Source organism: Ambystoma mexicanum, chromosome 5p (genome assembly GCF_040938575.1).
Source record: "Ambystoma mexicanum isolate Mex_15411 chromosome 5p, UKY_AmexF1_1, whole genome shotgun sequence".
NCBI classification, from domain to species: Eukaryota; Metazoa; Chordata; class Amphibia; order Caudata; family Ambystomatidae; genus Ambystoma; species Ambystoma mexicanum.
The window spans coordinates 1,030,007,181-1,030,032,132 of NC_090930.1; the positions used below are offsets into that span (position 1 = coordinate 1,030,007,181).

At 46.1% G+C, this 24,952-nt stretch overlaps 1 protein-coding gene across 2 annotated transcripts in view; it reads left to right on the plus strand.

Annotated features, from left to right (window-relative positions):
* IRF4 (interferon regulatory factor 4) overlaps positions 1-24,952 on the plus strand; it is a 78,461-nt gene that overhangs the window by 37,594 nt on the left and 15,915 nt on the right. Inside the window, exons 3-8 of one of the 2 annotated variants that reach the window (XM_069613518.1) lie at positions 3,029-3,215; positions 5,658-5,749; positions 10,838-10,982; positions 11,623-11,730; positions 16,897-17,250; positions 22,261-22,373. In XM_069613518.1, the coding sequence (XP_069469619.1) occupies positions 3,029-3,215; positions 5,658-5,749; positions 10,838-10,982; positions 11,623-11,730; positions 16,897-17,250; positions 22,261-22,373 (999 nt within the window). The remainder of the gene's footprint in view (positions 1-3,028; positions 3,216-5,657; positions 5,750-10,837; positions 10,983-11,622; positions 11,731-16,896; positions 17,251-22,260; positions 22,374-24,952) is intronic. The other variant, XM_069613519.1, reaches the window with a different exon arrangement.

The following is a 24,952-nucleotide window of genomic DNA, read 5'->3' on the forward strand; positions in this document are numbered from 1 at the left end:
TCAGCAATCAGGCCAGCATGTCTGTGCATACCCTGCTCACTGCTGAAGTCAAAGATAATCCTAAAAAGTGATGGATGGAGGTTTCTCAACTAATCATTACCACTGGTATTGCTCTGGGTTTATTGGACACACATCCGCCACTGTATTCCTGATATTGCTTTTCCTGTGCTCCCTTGCGTCCTCCTTAATGGCTTTTTAACCTTCTCTTTGGTGTCACCATCTTGGGATACAGGTGCCTACTGCATCTACCGGGCCATATAAAGGACAAAATAAATAAAATGAATACAATTATAAGTAAATACATGCCAGTGCTTAGGGTCCAGGATCGGACTGGCCAATAGGGCAATGGCCGAACCAAAAACACAAAATGCTAGCGTGGGCCAGTTCTTTGGCTCAAAGTAGGCTACGTTTGTGGCCCATGTGGGCCAGATTGATGTGTTACTTCACCATGCTGCTAGTAATTTCGACCAGTGATTCTGAATAAACATTCTTTAAAATGCACAATTTGCATCACATTTGATCAAAAACCTCCCCCAGGGGTACTACTGAAACAGTCACACAAAAGGAATGAATTGCCATTTGCAACTGTGGGCCACTTTTTCATTGGTCCCCGAGACAATTTTATGCCCCAGTTTGACCCTGTTAGGGTCTATGGCACAGCTAGTTCCGAGCAGCTTCACCAAGACACCTACTCCATATTTGCAGAGCGATGACGCTGGGAAAGGGATGAAATCTAAGGTCAAGCTTTAGCATCACAACCTCTGCTCTCATGCAAAAAGCCACTGTTGACAGGAAGACCACTTTTCGTCACTGCTCTATTACAGTAAGCTGGTACTTATGGTATGCTTAAGTTCATAATTGGGATTTTGTGAAATAAATATGCATTTGCACAGAGGCGGCACTCATACGTGGGATTTTGCTATGAAGATCAATCGATTGGATTTAGAATTGGAAAGACTCGATTCAAAGCCTAATGGTAAGGTATCCAGTAATATTTCCCCCACACAAATGGTCGCCATACATATAGTCGCCGGGAAAAGGCTATGGAGACATTATGTATGGTGACCATTTGTCCCCTTGGGGAAAAAATAAGTTAAAAACAGGGTTGCGGGGTTGTGCCCCGCAGGTTCCATATGATAATGTTGCTGCAAACCACAGCCTTTTTGCTGTGACTTTCTTGCCAGAGGTCCTTTTTGCAGGGACATTATCACATGGAACCAATGGTAATGGGTCAGAGACTGCCAGGCTCACTCATTCTACCAGCCTTCGCAGCTTTCTAGAATTAGTAACGATCTTGATTCCTTTTTAAATTTTCTATATAAATGCATGGCATCATGTGTGCCCCCCAGAGAGCTAAATATATGACTTATCTTTATTTTAATAGCTCTCTGGTATGTGTCTCAAGAAAATCTATGTCATGCAGCATGGAGTTCATTTCATGTGCCCAATGTATGGATCTTTGTTTGCTGGTATGCAATCAGGGGTGAACTGCCCTATGGGGAACTCCGGAGATGTCCTGGTAGGCCTCTGCATCCTGGGCCTCTTTAGTGTGACAATCCACTTTTTGTCCAAATGTTCTCATAGGAAAAGGGTACGGCTTGCTGAAAATGTATAATATGGGGCGACTTTGAACATCAATTCCAGGGCCTACTTTGGTTCCCAGTCCAACCCTGGATGCAATGATCTCTGTGGCTAGTGCAGGTAAACGAAAAAATCTGAAATTTAAAATGCGTTCCTAACAATATCTGAATGCTCTATTCTTGGAAACGAAATTAGCAAATGTTAAATTGCTAGAAACTCATTTGTGGCAGCTGTCAAAATTAGAATCGGTTTTTAGCCTAAAGTGATATCTGAAGTGAACTTGCCCCAACTTGTTAGATCAGTGGATTTTACTTTTGATTGCAATCTTATTGTTAAACTCACATTTCTCGCCAATTCCAATCCTAATCTTGTTTTTTTCAGTACAATCTTTTTTGGAAGATTGAACACTTTTTACGCGGCTCTGATTTCTCTTCCTCTAGCCAGACACGTGTTCTATCAGCAGTGGTCGAAGTGGGCGGGAACGGTGCTCCTCTACTTCCATTAATTAATTTTTACTGTTCCTATACTTTTATTTTAAAAAGAAACCGTTCCGGAACGGTTTCCTTTTGAAATAAAAGTGTAGGAAGAAGTTGAAACTTGCACTTTCAGTGCACTGCACTGAACGTTCCCTTAAACAGCAGGCGCATGTGTTTTGGGGTTTGTATTGTGCATGGGAGGGGGAATTGTGATGGGGTTGGCAGGGAGCCGGGCAGACCAGTAGGGAACATACTTCCACTTCTTCTTTTCCTACACTTCGACCACTGTCTACCAGGCCTTGAAAGCAGAAATGTCATCATTGGCAGCTTTTCTGCCTTGTCGCTGATACCCCTGAAGACAGTTATCCTCACCTGATTTCTGATATAATGAAATTCAACCATATCCACCCCCTTTTTAATGTCTCTTTACTGGCTCCCCATCCTTATTCACACACTCTTAAAGATCTACGCTACTAACCACAAGGTGGTTAAATTCGGCCAGCCCGCGTGCTTAGCAGCCACACTGTCCACCTTTGGGTCTTCGAGAGGAACCCAAGCTCCGATATTTTAGTATTGGCCATCCCCTTTGTGAAACGCGCTTGGAATTCTCCTCACTCTTTCTCTGTTACGGTTTAGGCAGCAGGGAACTCTTCCCTGCAGTTTGTCTCTTCTCTCCTAGCCTCTAGAAAAGCTCTTTAAACTATTTTCTATTCTTTAACCTGTACATTGATTTGAATGTTCTTCCTTGCTGAGTTTTTTTTATCTTAAGAAGACCTTATATAATACCTTGTGTTTCTTTTTGATTCAGTTTTAAGATACATTGCTCGTATAATTGTTTCGTCTGTTTATTTCCACTGTGTTTTTTGTTTTTATATTTGTTCTTGTGCTCAGCAGCCCTTCTCTTGGTTCTAGTGGTGCTTTATTTATTTTAAAAATAAATAATTGTGGATGTGTTAATTGCTTCCATGCAGGCTTGGGCCCTCTTCAAAGGGAAATACAGGGAAGGCATCGACAAACCAGATCCCCCGACATGGAAAACCAGGCTGCGCTGCGCTTTGAACAAGAGCAATGATTTCGAAGAGCTAGTAGACAGGAGCCAGCTCGATATCTCGGATCCATATAAGGTGTACAGGATTATACCGGAGGGATTGAAAAAAGGTAGGGAACGATGAGCGTTCAGTGGGAAGATCCTGAATGTGCTCGCTTACAGCAAAGGTCTGCATGCTCCTACTCTCCAGCAGTGGTAGAAGTGTATCAAAAAAAGTAGTGGAACTGTGGTCTCGGCAAGGGAGAGGGTAGGTGTGACAAGGTGTTGCACCCAGGGAATTGCAATAGTCAAAGTGACTAGTAACTAAGGCTCCTATCACAACTTTACACTTGCACAGGGACATGAATGGACAAATCCTCTGTATAGAATAGTGAATATGGTTGTAAAAAGTAGAGGAATGGTAAACAGATGAAAATAAAAGTAGTGGAACACCGATCCTGACCATTCCCGCTCACTTCGATCAATGCTCTCCAGATGTTTTTCCCTACTGCTCCGATGGTCCTTCGCCATTGACTGCGTTGACTATGACTGATGGGAGTTATAGGGTAAAGCATCTGGTGAGCCATAGGTTGCAGACTCCTGGTTTATATCATACCAAGCAGTCCAAAGGGTTTAGCTCTTTTACTGGGCATCCTCTACAGGAGGAAAATAGTGTGACATTTGTTTAAAATGTAAACATATTAAAAAGGCACTGTGTGTTGATTCAAGAAACCCCAAATTAGGAATCAAGATGGTTCTCAGTGGAGATTCTCATAACTTCAGGCGAATTTATTGAGGGCAGATTCTGAATTCAATTCCATGTGATGCATACTCGTGAGCACACTCACTGGAATGTGAAGCTGGCTGTACCCCATGAACAGCCCGAGAGGAAGGGCGCGTGTTTTCAGGATGTCAAGCTTACATCTTGGTTCACAGTTTGGCGTTCAAGACAGCAGACATTTTGGAAACACAGCAACCTCGTTTTGAGGTGGACGTTTGGGCTGGTAAAGGGTGAGGTATGAGGGAACGGGGACAATGCAGCCTCAATAGGAAACAAACTGTATATAAAGGAAAATTCAAAGCTACCCTGCAGAGCTGGAAGGAGCTGCAATTAGGTGGGAAGAGAAACAAGTTTGTGCTCCCCCACACAGTGGGAGGAAGTTCAGATCTGAGAAGAAGTGCTCTGCTGCCAGGCAGAGGACAGGTGAGAAATGGCAACATTGAGGATGGGCCGTGGAAAGGGGAGGAGAGCAGGTGGGTCGGGCCCGATCATTTATCGCTTCCTATACATGAGCCTGGGGGCTGAAAGGGGGAGTAACGCTGTAGCAGGTGGTCAATTTGGCAGGGCAAGTGCAAGGAGTTTTCACACTCTAGGCTAAGAGAAATTGTACCCGAGCCCCTTCTGCACACCTTTCTACTGGTAGGAGCAAACATTGCTGCTCTCCTAGTGGTGACACCCTTGGCAGCTACTTGCTCTTGCCATGCCCTAGCACCTGCCCTGACTCAGGGCAAAAAGGTGGACATCACTGGATAGAAGAAAGGTGCCAGGACTTTACTACCATTCAGAAGAGCCTAGTCCAAAACATACAATCTACCAAGCTAGATTTCACCGGCGTCAAGTCATTTCACTCCTCCTCTGCGTGTTCTGTTCTGCTCACTCCTTTCACAAGCTGCTTTCTCTCCTATCTGGCAGGGCCTTTGCCTTCACTTGGCACTTTCTCACATTTCTCTCTTCCTGGGGTGCATACTTTTGTGAGTCTTGAGTCCACCTGGTCTTAGTAATACCTAGTGGTCCCATTCACCTACTCACAGGCCTGTTCTGCTTTTCTCTTTTCCTTTTCTGCTGTCTGGGGCTCACTTTTGCCTCCAGCTGTCAGTGGGCTCCGGTCTTTCTATAACCGGTGGTTTCCTTCCGTCTGCTCGCCCTCTCTGCACTTCTTGGGCTGCTCTGACTCTTTTTTTGGTCTACCATTCGATTGAAGTTTAACACACATCCTGCTGCCATTGTGGTCTCCGAATACACAGCAAGTTGCCGCACATGTATATTTGCATTTTTGAAGCGGCTTTCTAGCCGGAGCCACACCTCTCCATGTGAATCGGTATGTGCTTCAACAACCTGGGCAGCCAAGTCAACATGCGTTATTTTCAAGTAAACCAAAATATTAACATTTGCAAGTTTCAGGCCTGTCCTTCTGCCTGAACTATTTTAACATGGCGACATAGCTCAGTGAGTTTATGTGCCCTTTGCTGAAACGTGTGTCTAATTTAACAAGTCTTTCATCCATTTTAGGTCGTTTAAATAATGAAAAATATTATTTGATCCATTGGCGCTTAGAGAATAGGCGTTTAACACACTTCAATGTCTGGGTCCTTATTTTATCCACCACGGATGGATGAAGGACTTCCAGAATCTGAGCCTGCGGCCTGCATGATACACACAGATCTTCGCTGCTAGAGCTGGACTCACATAGCTCCCTGGTGCCTCTTAACACCGGCGTTTGCCACACTTTAATTCTGTATAACAAAAAGTCAGTATCGAATTATGTTTTAATCTACGCATGTATTTTTTATAGGAGGAAAACAGTCGAGCATTGAGGAGCCCCAGGTCCTGATGAGCCACCCGTACACGGCGCCGCCGTCTCCTTTCACTTCCCTGCAGCCCTCGGTGAGTTCCGCATGCAGTCCGACGCTCTCCGCGGTTCGCAGGGCGCCCTGCTGCAAGTGCACCTCAGTTTCCTCCCGCCTGCCCGGGCCTGCCTGCCTGTGCCTGGTGGGGCTGCTAGAGAGAGCACGCGTTGCTACAGAGGAAGGGGTTTTGCGCGTGTGGCATTTGTCACGTGCAATCACAGCAGGGCCTGCCTCTGCCGCCAGTTCGTTTGCCAAATGCTTCTGAAATATGCTGTTTTATTTTTTTATTTTTTATGAAGCATGTTCGGTAAAAGTAAATATTCAGTGTGATCCTCAGCATCACCCAACCGTCTCCTGCAGCCGGGGGTGTTGCTAGGTCTGGAAAAGATCGGGGGCTAGGCTAATGTGGGGACTGTCGGGACTCGGGGCTAGCTAGCCTTTTGGTTGTAGCTCCTGTGCTGATACCCGGTGCTACAACCAAAGCCTCCCCAGCCCTCCTGCTCCCCCCCTACCGACGCCTCTGTCTGCAACCCATTTCACCACAAATTCAAGGCAGGGAGAGAGATGATCTGGGCGTATACTTACTTGCAGAGGATCACCCTCTTTTATTTAACTTGAGTGAATCCATACAACAGCCCAGAATGCTGCCCCAGCAAACAATAGGCAGTTTTAGTTCAACCAGACGCAGGCACCACAGACACGATTCACTTTGTTTTCTGATCAGAGGGTGCATGCAGCTGACTGCTTTGGGGGAATTGAAGGTCTATACTTAGCTAATGCCAAACACCTGTGCCACAGAACCAAGGGTTTCAAGAGCCGGCAAGAGCCCACCCCCCACAACCACCGGCCCACTCCACTGTAGCATCCCCACCCCCTTTCACACCACCCAGGCAAAGCTTATGCCTTCTTAATTAAAAGATGATGCACAGTTCTGCCATTGATTAACCTCACTGTGCATGTGGAAGAGCCCACTTTTGTGTCACGGAATTATGGATTGTGCCACTGACCTGATGGAGGTGTTGTTCTTTCAGCTTCATCTTCTATTATTACGGTATGCTCAAGATAGCCAAAAGTTGTTCAAACTGGAAGCCGCTCCTGGTAATGCCCACATGTAGAGGTGGGTGAAATTTCTGCCTGCAAAGCGAAAAGTGAAAAATTTGCACTGGAATCCACTTCCGCCTGTTCCGCAAAATCAACATTTTGGTTCCGCCGTCACATGAGTTGCATGTTGTTTCATTCCTGTGTTGATTTCATCTAGCGACCTGAGACACTTTGCACCTGTTTTTCTTGATCATGCTACTTTCGGACTTCATGTAGTTCTTTTCAAACCATGTTCCACGCAGCACCATGAGAAACTTTGCACTTATTTTCCAAAATCGTCCTAGGTTCACTCAGTTACACGAGAATCTTTGTGTGGGTCTTTTTCAATACATGCTAGTTTCACACAGCAACACGAGAAATTTGGGCCAATTCTTTTCGAACCGTGTTTGTTTCTTCACAAGAATTTTAGTTTTTTCTTGATGCTAGATTCATGCAGCAACACTTTGCATGGCTCTTTTCGATTCGTTCCAGGGTCGCACAGCGGCACGAGAAACTTTGCATGGCTCTTTTCGATACGCAGCCTGTGGCGGAATAGCAGAACGGGGCGAAGCGGATTGGATCCTGACAGATTTCGCTTTCGCGCTGGAAAAACAGAATCTAACAATTTCGCCCAGCCGTACCCATATTATTGGTTCCGGCTGCTGGAAACTGACTCGCCAATGGCACACCACTACTCAAAATAAATGTGTCTAATACTTAAGCCTTAGTCGTTTACACTACTGCCTGGCCTGGGGTGATCCGGGTGCCTGCAATGGGACTCTACCCACCCGCAGTCCGAGTGGTAAAAAAACTGGCAATTTATATGACTTAAGTGATCCAGACATTGCTCAGAAGAATACCCCCCTCTTCTACCATCGCAACCTCCCCCACCAAATTCAAACAACTCTTGCCTTGGCAACCTCTTGGATAGGTTAGGCTACTGATATCTAGCTCAGTCTCCTCGCCCAGGTGATTCCTTCTTGTCTAGAGTGGCTGCAGAAGCCTGTGCTGGCACCCCTTCATTTGGGGCCTTAGGACCACATGCTCCATGCTCTTCACATATTACACTGGCTTCTTCCACAGCAATGGACCATGCACCAGTCACATAGTATTGTGCATCAAGCGTTTAACAAGGGAGCACCACCTTTCACAAGTTGAGAAGTTGTATCTTCCCAGAGTCTCCACTGTGCCTCAACAATGCTCATCCATGTACTAAAAGCAAGAGGGAGAGAACTGGTGGCAGGCATTTCGTGTCCGCACCCCCTCAGCTCCTGACCTAACCTGGGACCCGGGATCTGCTCGTCCTTGCTTCGTACCCTGGTTGCTTGTAGATCCCTTGCTGCCTCGTTACGCACCCTCCGACTCACTGTTTTTAGCTCCCTGCTCCCTTGTATTGTTCCTTGTGATCTGATTCCCTCATCGTGCGCTTCGCTATAGGACTTGTAAAGCAACCCCCCCTGCTTCCTGAAGCTAGGTGCATACTTAATAAATAGCCTAATAATAGTAATAATAATATTCATAACATTGACTCGGTCTCTGCCTATATGAGTCAATAATTAATATGTTGTATTCTTTAGAATACTAACAACCCACCTTTTCTCTAAATAGTTCCCCCCTTGAGTTATGTTTCAGCTTGTTGGCACCTGGAAGCCACTTGTGGCATGTGCAGGGCACTAGAAGTAATCCGTGGCACATGTGTTCACTTTGCCAGGTGTTGGGGTCTTACTTCAGAATCAATTTGTCTTTGTTCTTTGGGTCTGAGGGGAGCTGAGCTTGGTGAAAGGCACAGGGGCTTTGGTCAAATGCTGCATTGGTGGAGCATCATCGCTTCTGGGCATATTTTTAGGTAGCGTTGAGCAAGAAACACCAAAGCGAAGGCGCCGTCATTCTGACGTGGCAGATCGTTCCACCAAGTAGCGAAAGGCAGTTTCTTTTTTGAGGATCTTCAAAATTATTATGTAAGGGGAAAATGTACGTATCCTGAATATAATTGACATATTTATGTTTTTTGGTAACCCTGATCAGCTAGCTGGTGTCTACTGTTCGGCCGGTCGAAGATCACTGTCTATTAGTATTTTTAAAACACATGTGAGAGGCTTCTAGCGCTGTTTTCCTGGGAAATTCTCCAGCTGTCAATTGCAGAGCGGAGGCCGCATGCGAAAAGATGTTGTTTGCAGCCTCGTGCTTGGGAACCTGCAAGTGTGAAGGAGACCCACGCACGACTATGAGCAGGATGATAATTTGCTCACTGAAGTAACTCTAGGGCCCCTATTCTCAACTTGGCACAATTCACTGCGCCAAAAGAGGACGCCCAGGCTCCACTAGTATTCTCAAGTGGGCCTGGGCATCCTCGTAGAGCACGACAGTGCACTGTGTGGATTGCGCCTGTTTTTAGTTTTAACGGGCGCAATGCAGTCTCAGCAGGATTTTTGTAAAATAACGACATATTCGTTATTTTACAAAAATGCTGCTGAAAACAGGCGTTTATGAATACGTTCCTATACACCAAAGTGAGCAGCTTCAACATTGCAGGATGTTGAAGCTGCTTTCTTTGGTGTATAGGAAAGTGTTTATGTACACCCTTGTGGTATATGAACACTTTCATTTAAAGGAAGCAGCTTCGATGTTGCAGGATGCAACGTCGAAGCTGCTCGCTTTGGTGTAAATGAAAGTGTTCATATACACCTGTGTGTTGTATATGAACACTTTCATGTACACCAAAGCCAGCAGCTTCAACGTTGCTGAACACTTTCATTTACACCAAACAAGGCTTCTTGTGGCACTCCTCCAGTTTAACGCCACCAAAAGCGTACCGTATATGTGCACTAGTTTAGCGCACATATTAAACTGGCGGAGTGCCACAAGAATAGGCTTCCAAAAAGCCAGTATACAAATGTGGCGGTTGCTAGGTTGGTTTCCAACACATCCTAGCAACTACCACACATATTCCAAAAGTGTCGCATTCCTTCCGACTTCGGAAGAATGCGCCACCATCAGAATAGGTCTTAAGTACCGAAAAGGACGTTAACCCTTTTAACGTCCTTTTCAGTACTTAACACCTTGATGAAAATATGGGCCTCAGGGCCCGATGCTCATCCTGGCGCAGTGAGCGTGCTAAATAGCACGACTCACTGTGCCATTTCTTGACACCCAGGCACCACTGCTATTCTCATGTGGGCCTGGGCGTCTTCGCAAAGCACGACAGAATCACGGCAGAATCTCGGCAGCATTTTCGTTAAATAACAAGGGAATCATTATTTAACGAAAATGCTGCCGAGATGAAAACAAAAACGCATGTGGTTTTTGGGTGTGCAGATGCGGACAGGTGGGTCCTGCACTGCATTTGTTTATCTTTATTTGCAGAAGAGTGCATACTGCCATCCACATGGATGGCAGTATGCACTCTTCTGGAAACAAAGATAAAAAAAATGCAGTGCTGCACCCACCTGTCACCATCTGCACACCCAATCAGCCGTGTGCTTCTTGTGGCACTCCCTCTTTACATGTGCTTCTTGTTGCACTCCTCTTGTACGACACCAATTTGGTACCGTACTTCAGCGCCAATTTCAAGCGCTTACGAAATTGGAGGAGTGCCACAAGAATAACCATGCAAAGACAGAGTTAACGAGAGTGCCGTTGCTGGGTCGGTTTCCAGCCCTTCCTAGCAACCGGCACCCATATTCCAAAAGTGGCGCAATCATTCCGAATTCGGAAGATTGCGCCACCTTCAGAATAGGGTGTAGTTACCGAAAATGTCGTTAGCCCTTTTTACTACATTTTCGGCAATTACCACCAACTTGAGAATCGGGCCCTCGGTCTCTTAGTCAACATACTTACTTTTCTCTCATTACCAGCATACTCCCATGCCATCCAGCAGAGTGGGCATTGTCATTCTGTGTCATCCTTCCCACTGAGGTGTGCCAAAATGATTTGTCAGGGTCAACTGTTTGGGTGATGGTGTTGCAGTACAAGTGGAAACAATCACACGCACATAAGTACATGTTTTAAAGCTAGACACCTGATAGCCTTCTTTTTTACATTTCAGCAGGCGCCAAACTTCATGTTGCCCCATGAGCGTGTGTGGAGAGACTATGCACCCGAGCAGCCCCATCCGGACTTCCCCTATCAGTGTGCCGGCCTCCCCTATGGGACGCGCGCACACCACTGGCAAGGCTCCGCTTGTGACACAGGTAAGCGCAACTGTATCTCCCTTTCCCAAATGCGTTGGCGTTATCTTGTAACTCCTTGGCTTGAAACTCTCGAACAAAGGGCTCAGAGTTGCACTGTCAGATCAGTGCCAAAGTTGCATTGACACTGACCGGCCAGTGACAAAATACCATTTTGCAAAGGCCAGTTGGAGAAAATGTTAGGAAAAATATCCTGATATTGGTATAAAAGTGCCCAGCACCAGAAAAAGATTGATCAGCATCAGTGCAATATGTGATCGGTCTCTAGGCATTTCCTAGCCAGGCCATTGGTTTAATTGGCTAGCTCTTGTGTGTTCAAGTTGACCATGTGAGCTAAGCGGGGTTAGGTCACCCCCCCAGAAAATTTACCAAAACCTATCAAGGTTTGAGCACACACAGACCTTTGTTTTAGAAATTGGCAAACAGCATTTGCTGGATTCCATTTGTTTTATAGCATTCCTTTGGGTGTGTGCCAAGGATGTGTACAAGTTAGAAAACTCCATTGATGAGACTGGGGCAAAGTTAATAAAAAGATTGTTTCAAGAGTTAGGGAGTTACAAGTTTAACCTCTATAGATGCAACCTTTAAATGTGTGTCGCTCGTCCGCAGAAAGACATTGTTTGACTTTTGTTTGTGAATTCAGGTTATCAGGTGACTGGATCCTTTTATGCTTGTGCACCCTCTGAGGCACAGAGTCCTGGACTCCCAGTAGAGCCAAGCATAAGGTCTGGTGAGGCCATAGCGCTGTCTGGTAAGTACACGGCACTCTCCGACTGGTGGTAAATCATGCTCAAGTGCTTGATTATAGGAGCGCGGCGCTGTCATTAGACTGGAAGGGCGGACGCGTTCTAGGTCGGCCATCCTTCCTCCATTGCCTGCACATTGCAAGAGGCTTGTTCTAGGGTTGTTCGTGCTGCTTGTAAAACTCACATAATGTCGTGCGAACTTCACAAAGAGGGCATCTCTGGTAAAAGGCAGGTCGACGAAGCAACCTGCAGTTTGGTAATGTAAGACTTTTACCAAGAAATTGCCTGCTCTAGAACAAGGTGTATTCCCAGCACCCAGTGCACACAAACACACACCCAGCCAAGGGACACTGTTGTGGAGATAGGCCAGGGAGAAGTAGGTGGACTTACTATGTCTGCTGTGTTGAAAGCTGTAGGACTTCCATTGCTAAGTCATGTCTGGAAGGTGGGTCAGTTATCTTTAAAAAAAATGCAAAACAGTCTCTCAGGTTTTGGACCCAGTGGGCTAATGGCAACATCCTTGGAAGTGGTCTAGTTGACAATGTATCTTATTGCACTGCGTGCATGGGTAATCAACCGCAGAAGCTGTGATAGGTATGTTATTATAATTCTGTTTAAGTTTTGATATTTGCTAAAACGCTGAACGATTGAGCTATTACCAGTGTCTATTTTAGGGTCAACGACCAAGCTCTTTCTTCCCCACATACAGACGTAGCACATCAGCTCCTAAAAAACAAAATAGGTATTTAACTTTTTTTAACTGTTGGCAGCCACCTCCAGCTCCTTGACATTAGGTTTCACCCTCTCAGAGCCAGCACTACATATCTCTGACAAATGCACCCGGTGCGGCCCTCAGAGGGCCAGCAATTCAGAACATGATAAGCCTTGGTTCATGACTGCAATTGCGAATCATAATGCAACCCAGTTAGTGGGCTGCATGCATACGACCACCGTGTGCACCCCATATTGCAGAAGGCATGGACATGCTGCGCGCCACTTTCATGTCCAAGAGCATTCCCTGTTGCATCATCCTGCCGTGGTGGACGCAACTTTTCACAGTGCATTCATCAGACTATTGGCTGAATGCTCATTGATGTGGGGGCAGATTTTACAGGTGTTCAATTTCATGTGGTGGGCAGTGGTGGACAGCCATGCTTGAGATGCATTGTGCTAGAAAAACAGCTGGGAAAGGCAGTACGTGGCTTATCAAATTAGATAGGAAGTGGGTGCATGGTGGTGCCATGAATGAAAGCAATTGGATAATCCTAGTTTTCCCCAGGGTGAGAATCAGGCAGCACAGGGCTGTCCAGTACCAGGTAGCGGAGAGGCGGTGAGCGAGTCTTGCCTTGAGAAAACTGGGGAGATGTGGGAGTCGAATGAGGAGACGATTTAGCTGCAATACATCAAGGACTGCTGACTACAAAATATATCATTTCAAGAGCAGAATAGTGAAACGGTGAGGGGGAAAGGGACAAAAGAGATTGAAGTAAATTCAGGAGAGTGCAGAACCAGAGTGTGCTACATTAGGTATTGCGGGTAGGACATAGGATGTTGCTGTGCTCGGTTGTAAGGGTGATTAACAGATGAGATGCGATGATTGCTGTGCGTGGTGAGTACTGATGTGTACATGAGAGATGCTGAATAGACTGTGTTTCACGGAGCACAGCTTGCAAGGGGATGAATGCATTGTTGGTTTGCGAGGTGGAGAATGAGTTGATTGAAATTGGATCGCGCAAAGCTTTTGGAAAAGAAAATGGGTTGGGGGTACTGCGGCAGATGAGTTTTGGTTAGCAGTTAGCTTCCAGAGAAAGGGAAAGGAGATACAGAAGCATTTGGAGCATTCGGACTGGGAGGTTGCAGAGCAGGGCTTTAAGTGGGCCGGGGCCCACCGGTCCAGGCCCCGGCAGGCTCCAAAATCTCGTTTTGAGGCGGGGCCCTGCTGCCGGGGCCCACTAATCTGCCCTGGCAGCCTCGGCCACTACACGAAAATGCTCTTTTTCTAAAGCCTGAATCTATCGTGCATGTGCGAAAGCTTCAGGTTTCAGAAAAAAAATGCCACAATGGTGGTGTCGCACTTGCGAGGCATCCCTTCAAGCAAGAGATGCCTGTGGGCCGGCGCTACCATTATGGAGAAAATGTGAGGCCACTGGAAGCAGAGACCTTGTTTGCTAAATCTTGAAGCTTCTGCGCAATCATGGGAGTTTCAGTCTTCAGGAAACGGCCTCAGCTTCCAGCAGCCTCACCCTTTCAGCCTTAAAGGTGACACTGTCCCTCCCCTGCTGGCGAGTGGCAACGCCACCATTAAGCTTGAATAGGCGAGGCGCTGTCCCCTGCCAGGCACGCCTTTAGAAAAGAAAGGCATAGATCAGCACCCTCTCCGGTGCAGGAGAGGGTGCTTATCTCTACAAAAGGCTGCCTGGCAGGGTTGCCAGTAGCCCATTGAGCCGGGGTTCGTCACGGGGGCGTGGCCTAACAGGCCAGCAGGTGACCCCCGCCGTTAAGCCACAACACCTTGATGAGCCCCGGCTCATTTTGTTGTGCCACTTAAGGCACTGTTGCAGAGGGAAGAGGTTACGGTGTGCAAGTGGAAGGATATCAAAAGGTCAAGTGCTGAGTACGCAGAGGGAGAGCTTTGACTAATTCAGATGTTTGTACTTTCCTTCTGTAGGCACATGCTCACATGTGTTCTCATTTGGCAGATTGTGGTGGTGAGGTATGAGGGGGTGAACATGCAGCCGGGGTAAAAGCATCAATGCAGGAGTACAATGCACTGGGGGGACGGGGGCATTGGCAGTCATTTAGATAAGTAGGTGGCCAAAGGTTGGGCAAGTATCAAGTCTGAAAATACTTGATACTTGATATAAACGACAATTAGGACGCTCAGCAGGATTGCTTTGAGGGTGAATGGGCATAGTGTGGGTGTTAGTAACGATGCTTATAGAAGATCTATTCAAGTTGCCGTTGTGGGGAAGGGCAGCATGTGGACAGCCTGAAGTGGTGTAAGAGTGTTGTGCGGAGGCGGCTGTTGAATGGTCGGTCTTGTTCACTGAAGATGTCTCTCAGAGTGAGGGAAGACGCAGGGACAGATGCTATTCATTCAGGTGGATGACAGGTGACGGATCGAGATATGTTGAAATTCAGTGGAGCAGCCAGTACTCTGGGTCCATGTGGTGCGTGGAGGGTGTGGTGTATGGGGCGGGGGTGGCATGAGGTTACATTCATTTCTTTTTGATAGTAACAGAGTCAAACACGGAAGAAGTGAGAGCCACATTGGCCAATGATGAAAATGGTTATGTTGCAGATAGACCTTAGTGCATAGGCAATATGTGAGCTTAGTGATGACGGTATGATGATGTGGGAGAAGGTTGCATTTTCCGGATCATAGGAATGTGGGGTGTGGTACAGAGGTTTGATGGGAGTAGTATGAACACCAAGAGAAGATGGGAGTGCAGCTGGACGACGGGAATGTGGACGACAAGAAGAGTGAGTTAAAGTTTAAAGCATGAGTGGCCACTGCTCAGGGTATTGTCAGGGAGAATAGGCGAGTGTAAGCGTCGAGGATGATGTTGAAGAAGAGTAGACCATGTGGGAGGAGACATTAAGTGGTGGGTAATTTGCATTTTTTGTTGTCATAGTGTTTGTATTTGTATTTATTTGTATTTATTAGGTTTATATATTGCTTTACACCAAAGCGCTGGGGGGAAATTGGCCAGGAAGAGGGGGACCTGGCCTATTTTGCCAGGAAGATTTACAGTCCAATGACAACTTGCTCAATAGGATCTGGTAAAACTTGCAGAAGGTCAATTCGATGCAACCTTTTACCTGCATTTATTTGCTGCATTTTTATGGGGGTGGGGGTTAGCCCGCATACCCCTTCTCTAAGCCCCCCACCGCTTCCCAACTCTGGAAATTAAAAAAAATGTACTCTAACCATGCACCCCCTTAAAAATGCAGCAAAATGGCTGCGATGAGTTGGCCTCCTGCAAGCTGGGCCGGTACTGCCCGATAGTCTTTTCATGTTGCCTACATGTTTTGCATTGTGTTTGTTCTACCCTGGGCATATGTGTTCTTTTGCTCTGCTTCTTATTTTCTCTTTGGTTTATCAATCTAAGTGGACCCGGTCGCTATGGTTACTTAAGTGGCAAGATGACACAATCAGAGAGGGACTGCACAATTCAACTTCCTCAAGCTTGGTAGTGGGGGATTGAGAGGGTAAAGTCCTCTGGCGGCTGGCCATGGAGACCCTGCCTCATTGAGTTCTAGACATGATGATGCCCTCGTCAGTGGCTGTTAGATGTCATTTAAAACTTATAAAACTAATATACAAAAAATCTAGTTAAAAAAATCTTTTGGGCTCTTTGGCTAAAATATGTACTGCATAGAACTGTGTGCAATGTGCATGTCCCATGATTTGAAATGTCAGTGTGGACGCAACCTTTTAACCATCCATGGTCAAAAAAATGATTTCCAAAAGACCAGCCATTATTTTTATTCAATAGGAGTGAGATCATCATCCATATGCCCCTCAGCACACTTATGTCATTTTGCCATGTAGAGTTGTTCTTTTGTGGAAGTTGAGTAATGTTATTGGTAAAGTGGGGCCGTATGATACTAAAGGAAATTCTTTCACATCCCATAGACACTTCATATGGGATATGAATTAAGACAAATATCCAAGAATTTGATTAAAAGCCTAAATCCAAATCTTGGATATGATATTTTTGCAATCCTTCCACAGCATTTTGTTAATGCAATTAACTTCCTCTAATATCCCTTACTTCCTTGCTGTTCACAAAACACCTAGCTTGTGTGCTTCCTGGATACGTCCGTCACATCATAGTGTCTCATGTAGAATGCCCTAATGCTTACGCACGCAACCTTTGGCTTTCCAAATGTTTTGGACTACAACTCCCATCCGCCCTTTCCATCACATTCAACAGTGAGGGATCATGGTAGTCGTAGTCCAAAACTTCTGGAGAGCTGCAGGTTGCAGACCCCTCTATGTAAAGAAACCCTGGTAGATGACTATTTCACACAATTTCAGTTTACAAAAGTTGGCATTTTCGCTAACAAGACTGCTATTTTGCAATTGGTATTTTTGGCTCATTTTGGCTTATGATATCATTGTCCACACTGCGCAATAGTTTAATAAACATTGTTTTTCATTTCAGATTGTCGTCTACACGTTTGCTTATATTACCACTCAACGCTCGTCGAAGAGATAACCACCTCAAGCCCTGAAGGCTGTCGAATCTCCCATGGCCAAAGTTACGATATTGGTCGTACTGATCAAGTCATCTTTCCCTATCCAGAGGACAACAGCCTACGAAAAAACATTGAAAAATTACTGAGCCATTTGGAACGAGGAGTGCTGCTATGGATGGCGCCCGATGGTCTCTATGCCAAAAGACTTTGCCAAAGCCGAATCTACTGGGAGGGGCCTTTATCCACCAACAATGACAGGCCCAACAAACTGGAAAGGGACCAGGCCTGCAAACTCTTTGATACTGAACAGTTTTTGTCAGGTAAATAGAGTGCAGCCCTTTGATACCTACAAGATTTATGCAAGAAAAATGATGATTTCACTAAGAGAAAGGAACGTTTATCCGATTCAATGCATCAGAATTAGGTTTTAACTGAAATCCGTGTACATTTGATTTTTCTGGCTCCATGGCATTTTACGGCACAATTTGGTTGCAGAATTACAGTTCCACAAAACGTTGTTGCTTTCTTCTTCAAGTGTGTCCTTTTGGAATATTTGCCAAAAATCCATTGCAGAATTTTGGAAATCTTCCAGGAACTGCAGGAATACACCAAACAATACGGGCCTTCTGTTGAATTTGTTTGTCTTTTTCGTTTTGACTAATAGGTGTCACATAGCGACACTTTGAAGGCAAACTAATTGCTATGAGAGTACAGCTGTAGTAGAGATGGATCCGAATTGACTTATATTAACCATAAATAATGAGGGTTGAGGAATTCCCTGAAGGGTGTCTTTACTAAAAGATGAGAACAAGTGGTGACCCCGTTTTTAAAGAGGAGTAAAAAAAGAAGATTGCAGTGCTTCAAACGAAAGAGGAGTACTTTATAAATATACAAAATAACATTAAACATCACTCGAGGGAGTGGTGGGGTCAGGTAGGGAGGATGAGGAGAAAGCAGGGTGATCTCACTCTCTAACAAGTAAGTAAAACTTAAAGCAGGTTTTGAAGAGATCTACATTTGGGTGTCAGCGAGAGGAAGCACAAGTGGGTCATGGTGCAGTGACATTGAGTGCAGAGGAAAAGTGGCGGGAACGAGATGGTAAGTGAAACGAGAAATAATAAAACAGGCAATAAGGAGCAAGACCATTGATAGCTTTGTATACAAGGAGAAGGAAATTGACAAGGGACTGGTTGTGCCGGATGAGCCAACCAGCATGTTGTTGGTAAGTATAAGTGAGGGAGGATCTAGGTAGGTTGTAGAGAGCGCGGATTGCAAATTTGAGGACTTTGTCTAGAGGGAGGAAGGAGAAGAGAGGAAGGGCAAGGAGTAGGCTTGATCAGTAGTCAAGTTTGCTGAGCACAACTATGGAGATTAGAGTTTTTGTGAAGTGGTTGGTAAGAAATTCGTCCATTTTCAGAAATTTGAGAAGATTAATACTAGCAGCAGAGGCAGTGTAATGATGCATTGTTGCAGTTGGAGGTCCCTATCAAAGAAGTGGTCCCCCAAATCTTAGGTGAGCAAGCTAGAACATCACGTAAGAAGAGGCCTGCACCCCTATTGAGCCCAACCAGCATGTTCCTAGCTCTTAGCATGTGAACCTTTTTTCCCTTGCACTCTCTGCATTCCCCTGGCACTTGTCCACCTGGCCTCTCCTTAGTACTCGCTTAGCCCAGGTACCCTCTTCCCCACCGTCCTCCCTCCAGCATTTGCGCACTCGCCACTCCTACCCGCACTTTCTTTCCCTCCTTAGCATTAATGCATTCCGCTCTGATCGGCACCCCCCTCCCAACTCCTCTGCACTTCTTGTTACTGCACTTGCTGCCAGAATCAGGTAAGTGAGGATGGAGAGTGGGGGTTGGGAAATACAAAATAAAGAAAATGACACGGGAGGGCGGGCGGGGAGGCAGGGGTGGATAAGATGGCAGTTTGTGGCAGCCTGCGGGTTCCGTGGAACGTGGGCTGAGATTATAGGTTTCAGCCCGAAATCCGCGGAACCTGATTGACTGCGACCCCTCTCCCCCCCCCGCCCACCCTAGGTACTAATGCCATTATAAACTGGAAAACAAAGATGACTTAAATTTTTGAAGAGTTCAGCATGAGGCAGCAGAGAGCCATCTGGTGACAAATTACAGTGAGCCAGTTGGTAATCTGTTCCAAGGTGGCTGGGGTGAAAGAGGGAAAAAAGAAAAATATGTTTGTGTCGCAACCAAAAATGTGACATTGAAAGCCAATTAGTGGCATATGTTTTCCTAGGGCAGAGGTGCATAGGGTGATTTTAGTAAAGGATTGAACTTCCAAGCAGGAGACAATCCAGGTGAGAGCAGCAGATAAGTCTAGAAGGATGAGTACAGAAGAGAGTTTGGAGTGGTGAGCATCAGATTGAAAGTTGGAGACATGCATGAGTGCAGTCAATGTGGAGTGATTACTATGGATGCCAGATGGAAGTGGCTCTCCAAGGCCAATATCCTCAAGGTACTTAGTGATCCAGTTGAAGACCACTCACTCTAGGACCATTGAATAATGGGGCCCTTTGAATACCTGGGCGATAGTTCTGCAGGACGTTTTGGTCATCAGAGGTTTTATTCAGTATGGGTAGGATAGTGGCAGATTTAAAGAAGGCCAGGAAGAGTTCAGTGAAGAGAGAGAGTTTACAGTGCTCAGCGATATAAGGGCAGGTGATTGAGGCCAAATCTTGACCGTTTGCGGAACAATCAAGTCGATAGGAGCAGAAGAAGGGTTGGCACTGAGGAGAATGGGTGGTAATTTGGTTGGAAAGGTAGGGACCAAATAGTCAAGAGTAGAATGGGTAAGCGGAGAGGTGGACAGAGGGGGAAGAGGGAGTGAGAGAGAGGAGGCCTTTGACAGTGCCATACATTTTACAGATATTAGAGGAAAAGTAGTGAGCAAAGTTATTAGCAGAAAGGGGGGAGTTGATGGATATTTGCTTGGGAGGTGTGTGTGTAACCTGGAGGGTAGATGGACATTTGTGGTGGTGATTTCGAAGGGAAGAGATTAGGTTTGTGAAGTAAGAGGATTTGACAGAGTCCAGTGTAGGGGTGAGGGCAGCAAGGGATTTTCTGTAGGCTAGGAGTAAGGTGTGGGCCTTGATTTGTGTCAGCGTTGTAGGCCAAGGCGCATGTTTGCTTTGGGGTTCTGAATCTCAGAGGTGATCCTGGGCTGATGATGGGGACCGGAAGGCGTGAATAAATGAGATGGATAGTGTTGGTCAAACAAAGTCATAAGTGCATAAATTGACAAAGACACACAGGAATAGTAACAAGGCTTCCCATCTCTACGGTTGAATGACTTTGCATGGAGCAGCTCCTACATTGTCTCTACAAGTGGTGTACTGCCTCCTTGTAAATGGGACCTCTCCACCAATAGGATTCAACAGCATCTGTGATTTTACCATTGACTACCGTAGCTTGGCGGCTTCCCGCATCTACGGAGTGGAAAGTGTAAACATCATGATGCAGCTCTGTCTCTTTCCCTTTTTCTCCTGGGAATGGATTTCCTCCCCCTTCTCAATTCCCATCTCACTGATGTTGAGTTTCCAAGGTACATATCTAACAAAACTCTTAATAAAGGTATGGGGGGAACATCTTATGCCATCAAAGATTTCCAAAGTTCATCTCATGGGACTGTGTCAAACGCTATCCTTAAACCGATAAAGAGCACATAAAAGTACTCTTTTTTTTATTAAAAACATATTGCTGCAAATGTACAGACAACTTAAACATCTGGTCTACGGTGCTGACAGCTTTTTGGAAGACTGCCTGCTGACTATATGTTTATGTAAATTAATGAATCAAAACAAAATTGCATGAAAGCCTTTCTGGGGTGCTGTATTACAGGTTGACAAGATGCATGACATTTAAGAGAATTGTACCTAATAGTAGAAGTGAAAAAGAAGCACACGAGGGCTCGATCCAAACATATACGCTGTCCAGTTCTCCCTGCCCTGCTGATATGTGCTCCTTCAAACGCATATGGAATTCAGAACGAAGACCGTGGTGTCTGAATTTCAGGTTTGAAGCCAGGATAAATCCAAATTATACTGTAAGTCCTCTCACGATGAGCCAGTGCCTGAAAAATAGTGCTGTGCAAAAATTGGTCACAGACCATGATCTACATACCACAAACACACTCTCTGCATACCCGTATGACCGCTTTTGAATGCAACATCAAGGCACAGTCAAAAGGTCTGCACGTCAGCGATAGAAGTGTACCAAACAAGTAGTGGAACGGTGACTCTGGCGATGGCGAGAGTATGAAGGAAGGGAGCAACAGGCAACTCGTTTTTCAAGGGCTGAGGTCATGCTGGTTGAGAGCCAGTGGAGTTGGAGCAGATTTCAGTTTGGCTGTAACTGAGTTCTGGTGGGAAAGTGGAGAAGTGTGCTTTAACTTCACAAAGAACAGTTCCGGAACACCGAAAATGGTTACATAAAGTAGTGGAGCTTTTAACTGTAAAAAATAAAAGGAGTGGAACACTGTTCTCGCTCACTACACAAATCTAAATTGTTTTGTGGTTTATCACGGTGGAACACGGTGCTTGCCAGAACTGTCATTTTTCCTTCTACCCCTGTTACGTGTTTTCACCCACCCTTCACCCTTCTACTTTAGGAACTTGTTGACTTTTAATGTTAACAAAAAATACGTATTTTAAGGTGGGTCCACTGCTTTGCTTTTATTTGTGCAGGAACCATGCTTTGTTTCATTAGGTTGGGAGGCTGGGCATGCCTGTTACTAGACAAGACATCATTGGGACCGAATTCAATGACCTATCCACAGGTCTCCTGGCATTCTACAGTTCTACTTTATGTCGAGTGGGCACTTCTCTTCTTTCTACCTTTGTGTCCATCTACCAAGATCGCTTAATCCAGGAATCTGCACCATACGACTCTCCAGTTGTTTTGGTCTACAATTCACATGACCCTTCACCATTGACTATGATGACTGGGATTAGTGGGAGTTGCAGACCAACACATCTGGAGAGCCAAAGGTTGCCTTAATCCAACCAATCAGGAATATAGTTTTAGAACTAAATGTGACACATGGTTGGGTCCGAAGCAAGTCATGTGTGTTTCCCCTTCTGCAACAGCAATGGTATGTCTGATGTCAGGAAGGCAAAGAGCCGTGTTTCCTTTAGAACTGTCTTCAGGCATGACTGAACTGTGACTGAATCACAGTTTGGTCACCAGCCCAAATTAACAACACTGGCCCACCTCGTCTAACTGCCCACCGGAATCTCTCATTTAAAACACCATATTATTTAAAATCTGTTTAAAATACACAAATTAACTATGATTGCAAATGTTTTCTCTGCTCAGAACTGCAGGCGTACGCTCATCATGGCCGCCCCATGCCAAGGTTCCAGATTATTCTGTGCTTTGGAGAGGAATTTCCAGACCCGCAAAGGCAAAGGAAGCTAATAACGGCTCACGTGAGTTATGCCTTTTTATTTATTTAGCTTATTTTAAACTCAGATGTAAAAAGAAAATTCAAAGTTAATTTAAAGTTATATACACATGATTAATTGGGAATAGAAGTGAAGGTTGGCCCGATTTGTTCTGCAAACACATTTTTAATTCAGTGGCAACTTTTTCCTACAGTGGCTGGTTGGCCCTCCATTGTAGACTACTCAATTTCCTACTCTGATTTTTATTATCAACCATCAAAAGGTAGCGTATTATGTTTGTATTTATGGTTTGGGCAATTTCCACATTCTTTTTGCCACCAAATGCATTTGTGATTTCTTCACTCACAAAAAGAAAACATATGATCACATCTGTTTGATAGGCCTTCCATGTGTTACTGCTGATTTCTTTACTCAACCACACACAACTTTAACTTTATTCGGCCATAGGCCATCAAAGCACATCCTAGCAATACATGTCTAGAGACTTGTACAGCAATTAAAGAAAAAAAGAAAAGAAGCAACATAGGGAATGACAGTACCCTCTTTGAATTCCACAAAACAAATCACCGACCGGTATTCAGTACTCCCAACCCCATGGCCCATTTAACTCCCAAAACGCAGGGATCCCAGAAGGGTAAGGTTCGCCCCAGAGAGAGGTCCCTTGCTAGTGAAATCACCAGGAAAGGCCACAAAACCAGAGGTGGGGGAGGGGCTATCTACAATTCCGCTTCTTCGTGTCCACCTCTGCCCATTGCATTTTCACAGGACATCCCTTGCCATATGATCATTCCCAAAAACAAGTTTGACAGAATCGGGAAACATTTAATTAGTCAATCTAGTGCACTCCACCAGTGTCCTTGGTCACATAAGCACAGTCCCCTACAGAGTGTAACCAATGTAGGAATTTTTTCCGAAGGGCATCCCTTGGTTCTCTTCTATCAAGAGGCAATTTTGGTACCCCATCTGTTACTTGGATAACTGTGGTAATTCTAGAGCTAATACATGCCGACGAGCGCTGACCTCCCGGGATGCGTGCATTTATCAGACCAAGACCAATCTTCCGGTGGCTCTTCCGGGCCTTTAATGGGCATTGTCCCTAAGCAGAAGCCTCCCAGTGCTGGGGTTGTGTGCAGAGATTGCCCTCCCAGCAGGGCACTTGATGCCTGGATTCCTCGTGGCATGGTTCTCCAAAGGTGAGGGCTCAGACCCTGGGTTGCGGGCCTTGGGGGGCTCCAGCTGTGCGTTTGGAGTTGGAGATTGGACAGCTATAGTTGCCTCTTCGGAGTTGGAGTGTTCGGGGCACCAGAAGCGAGGGAAGGACGAGGGGACAGGGGATATGACCCTGCATCAACAGTTGAGCCCAAGACCCTATGCCCGTCCCTCAGTAGATCCTCTCCAGTCCTCCACGCTCCTCCCTCCACTCTGGCCTTTATCACACCCCTAAACGAAGCCAATAGTAGTTTTTGATATCAACCAGTTCAGAAAGCACACCATCGCAGGAGCAGCCTGGAGTAGTGTTTGGTTCTTTGGGTGATGAGGCTGGCAGGGACCGATTTCCTTGGGTAGGGGGCCCTAAGTGGAGTTAGGCGTAGGTTGGAGCTAGCCCCAGAGAGTGCAGCTAATGTGGAAGCACTCCAAGTGCTGCAGGGGGGTTGCTCAAAACATGTTTTTCCCTCACAAGATCCTTACAAACCCAGGTCCATTAGGTCCACTGTCGGGAGGATAGAAGAAAACGGAGGATGGGGAACCTCAGTGGCCCATGCTGTCCGTGGATTAGGGACCAAACAAGTAGCACCAGAGACGGGCCTGAGTGCCAGCCCAGGAAATTTAAGAGGCGCAACCGGCGCCAGAGATGGGGCCACTGGTTTGCAGCCCCCAATGAGCATGGCTGTGCCCATTGTGATCCTCTCGCAGCCCTTGCCCTGGATATCAAGAAGCTCAGCAGTGGCCATACAGTGGCGACATCCTTCGGGGGTTAACAGGTTAACGTTGGAAAAATGTTCATCTAGGGTAGTTCAAGCAAATGCTTCAGAGCGGGCCCTTGGATGGATCCATGTTGTGGGAGAAACTCCACATTGAAGCTGTGGGTGCCGGAATGCTCAGATACTGACTCCCTCGTTGCCCCCTGCCTCCCGGGTCACGAATAGTGTCAACAGTCACTGGGGCAAGTGCCCTTTCCGCGCTGGTACCCACAGAGTGAATTCTGCTTCCCTGGCACTTCCCTGTCACTTTGCTTGATAACCACTCCCTTTTCCTCAGCCTACTTGGAACTTGCGGTTCGCTTTAGAGTCATAGATGGCTTGCAGGTTGGACAGAAGGGCAGACTTAGAGAGAAATGGGGGGAGAGAGGGGAGAGTTCCTACACTTCTGCAGCGCTGTCCATTTCTACAACGGAGCTTGGACCAAGCCAAATCTCCAATACAAGGGAACCCAAGGGACTCTCAACTGCTTATTTCACCTTACCACAGTCCGGGTCCGATGGGCACTCCGATAGGCACTTTGGGGTCTGCTGCGTTTTTTTTCCTTTAGCGCTCCACTAGCAGAGCACGAACACCCAAGCGGGAGCAAACACCCGCGCTCTTGCTTCCTGTGGATTTACACCC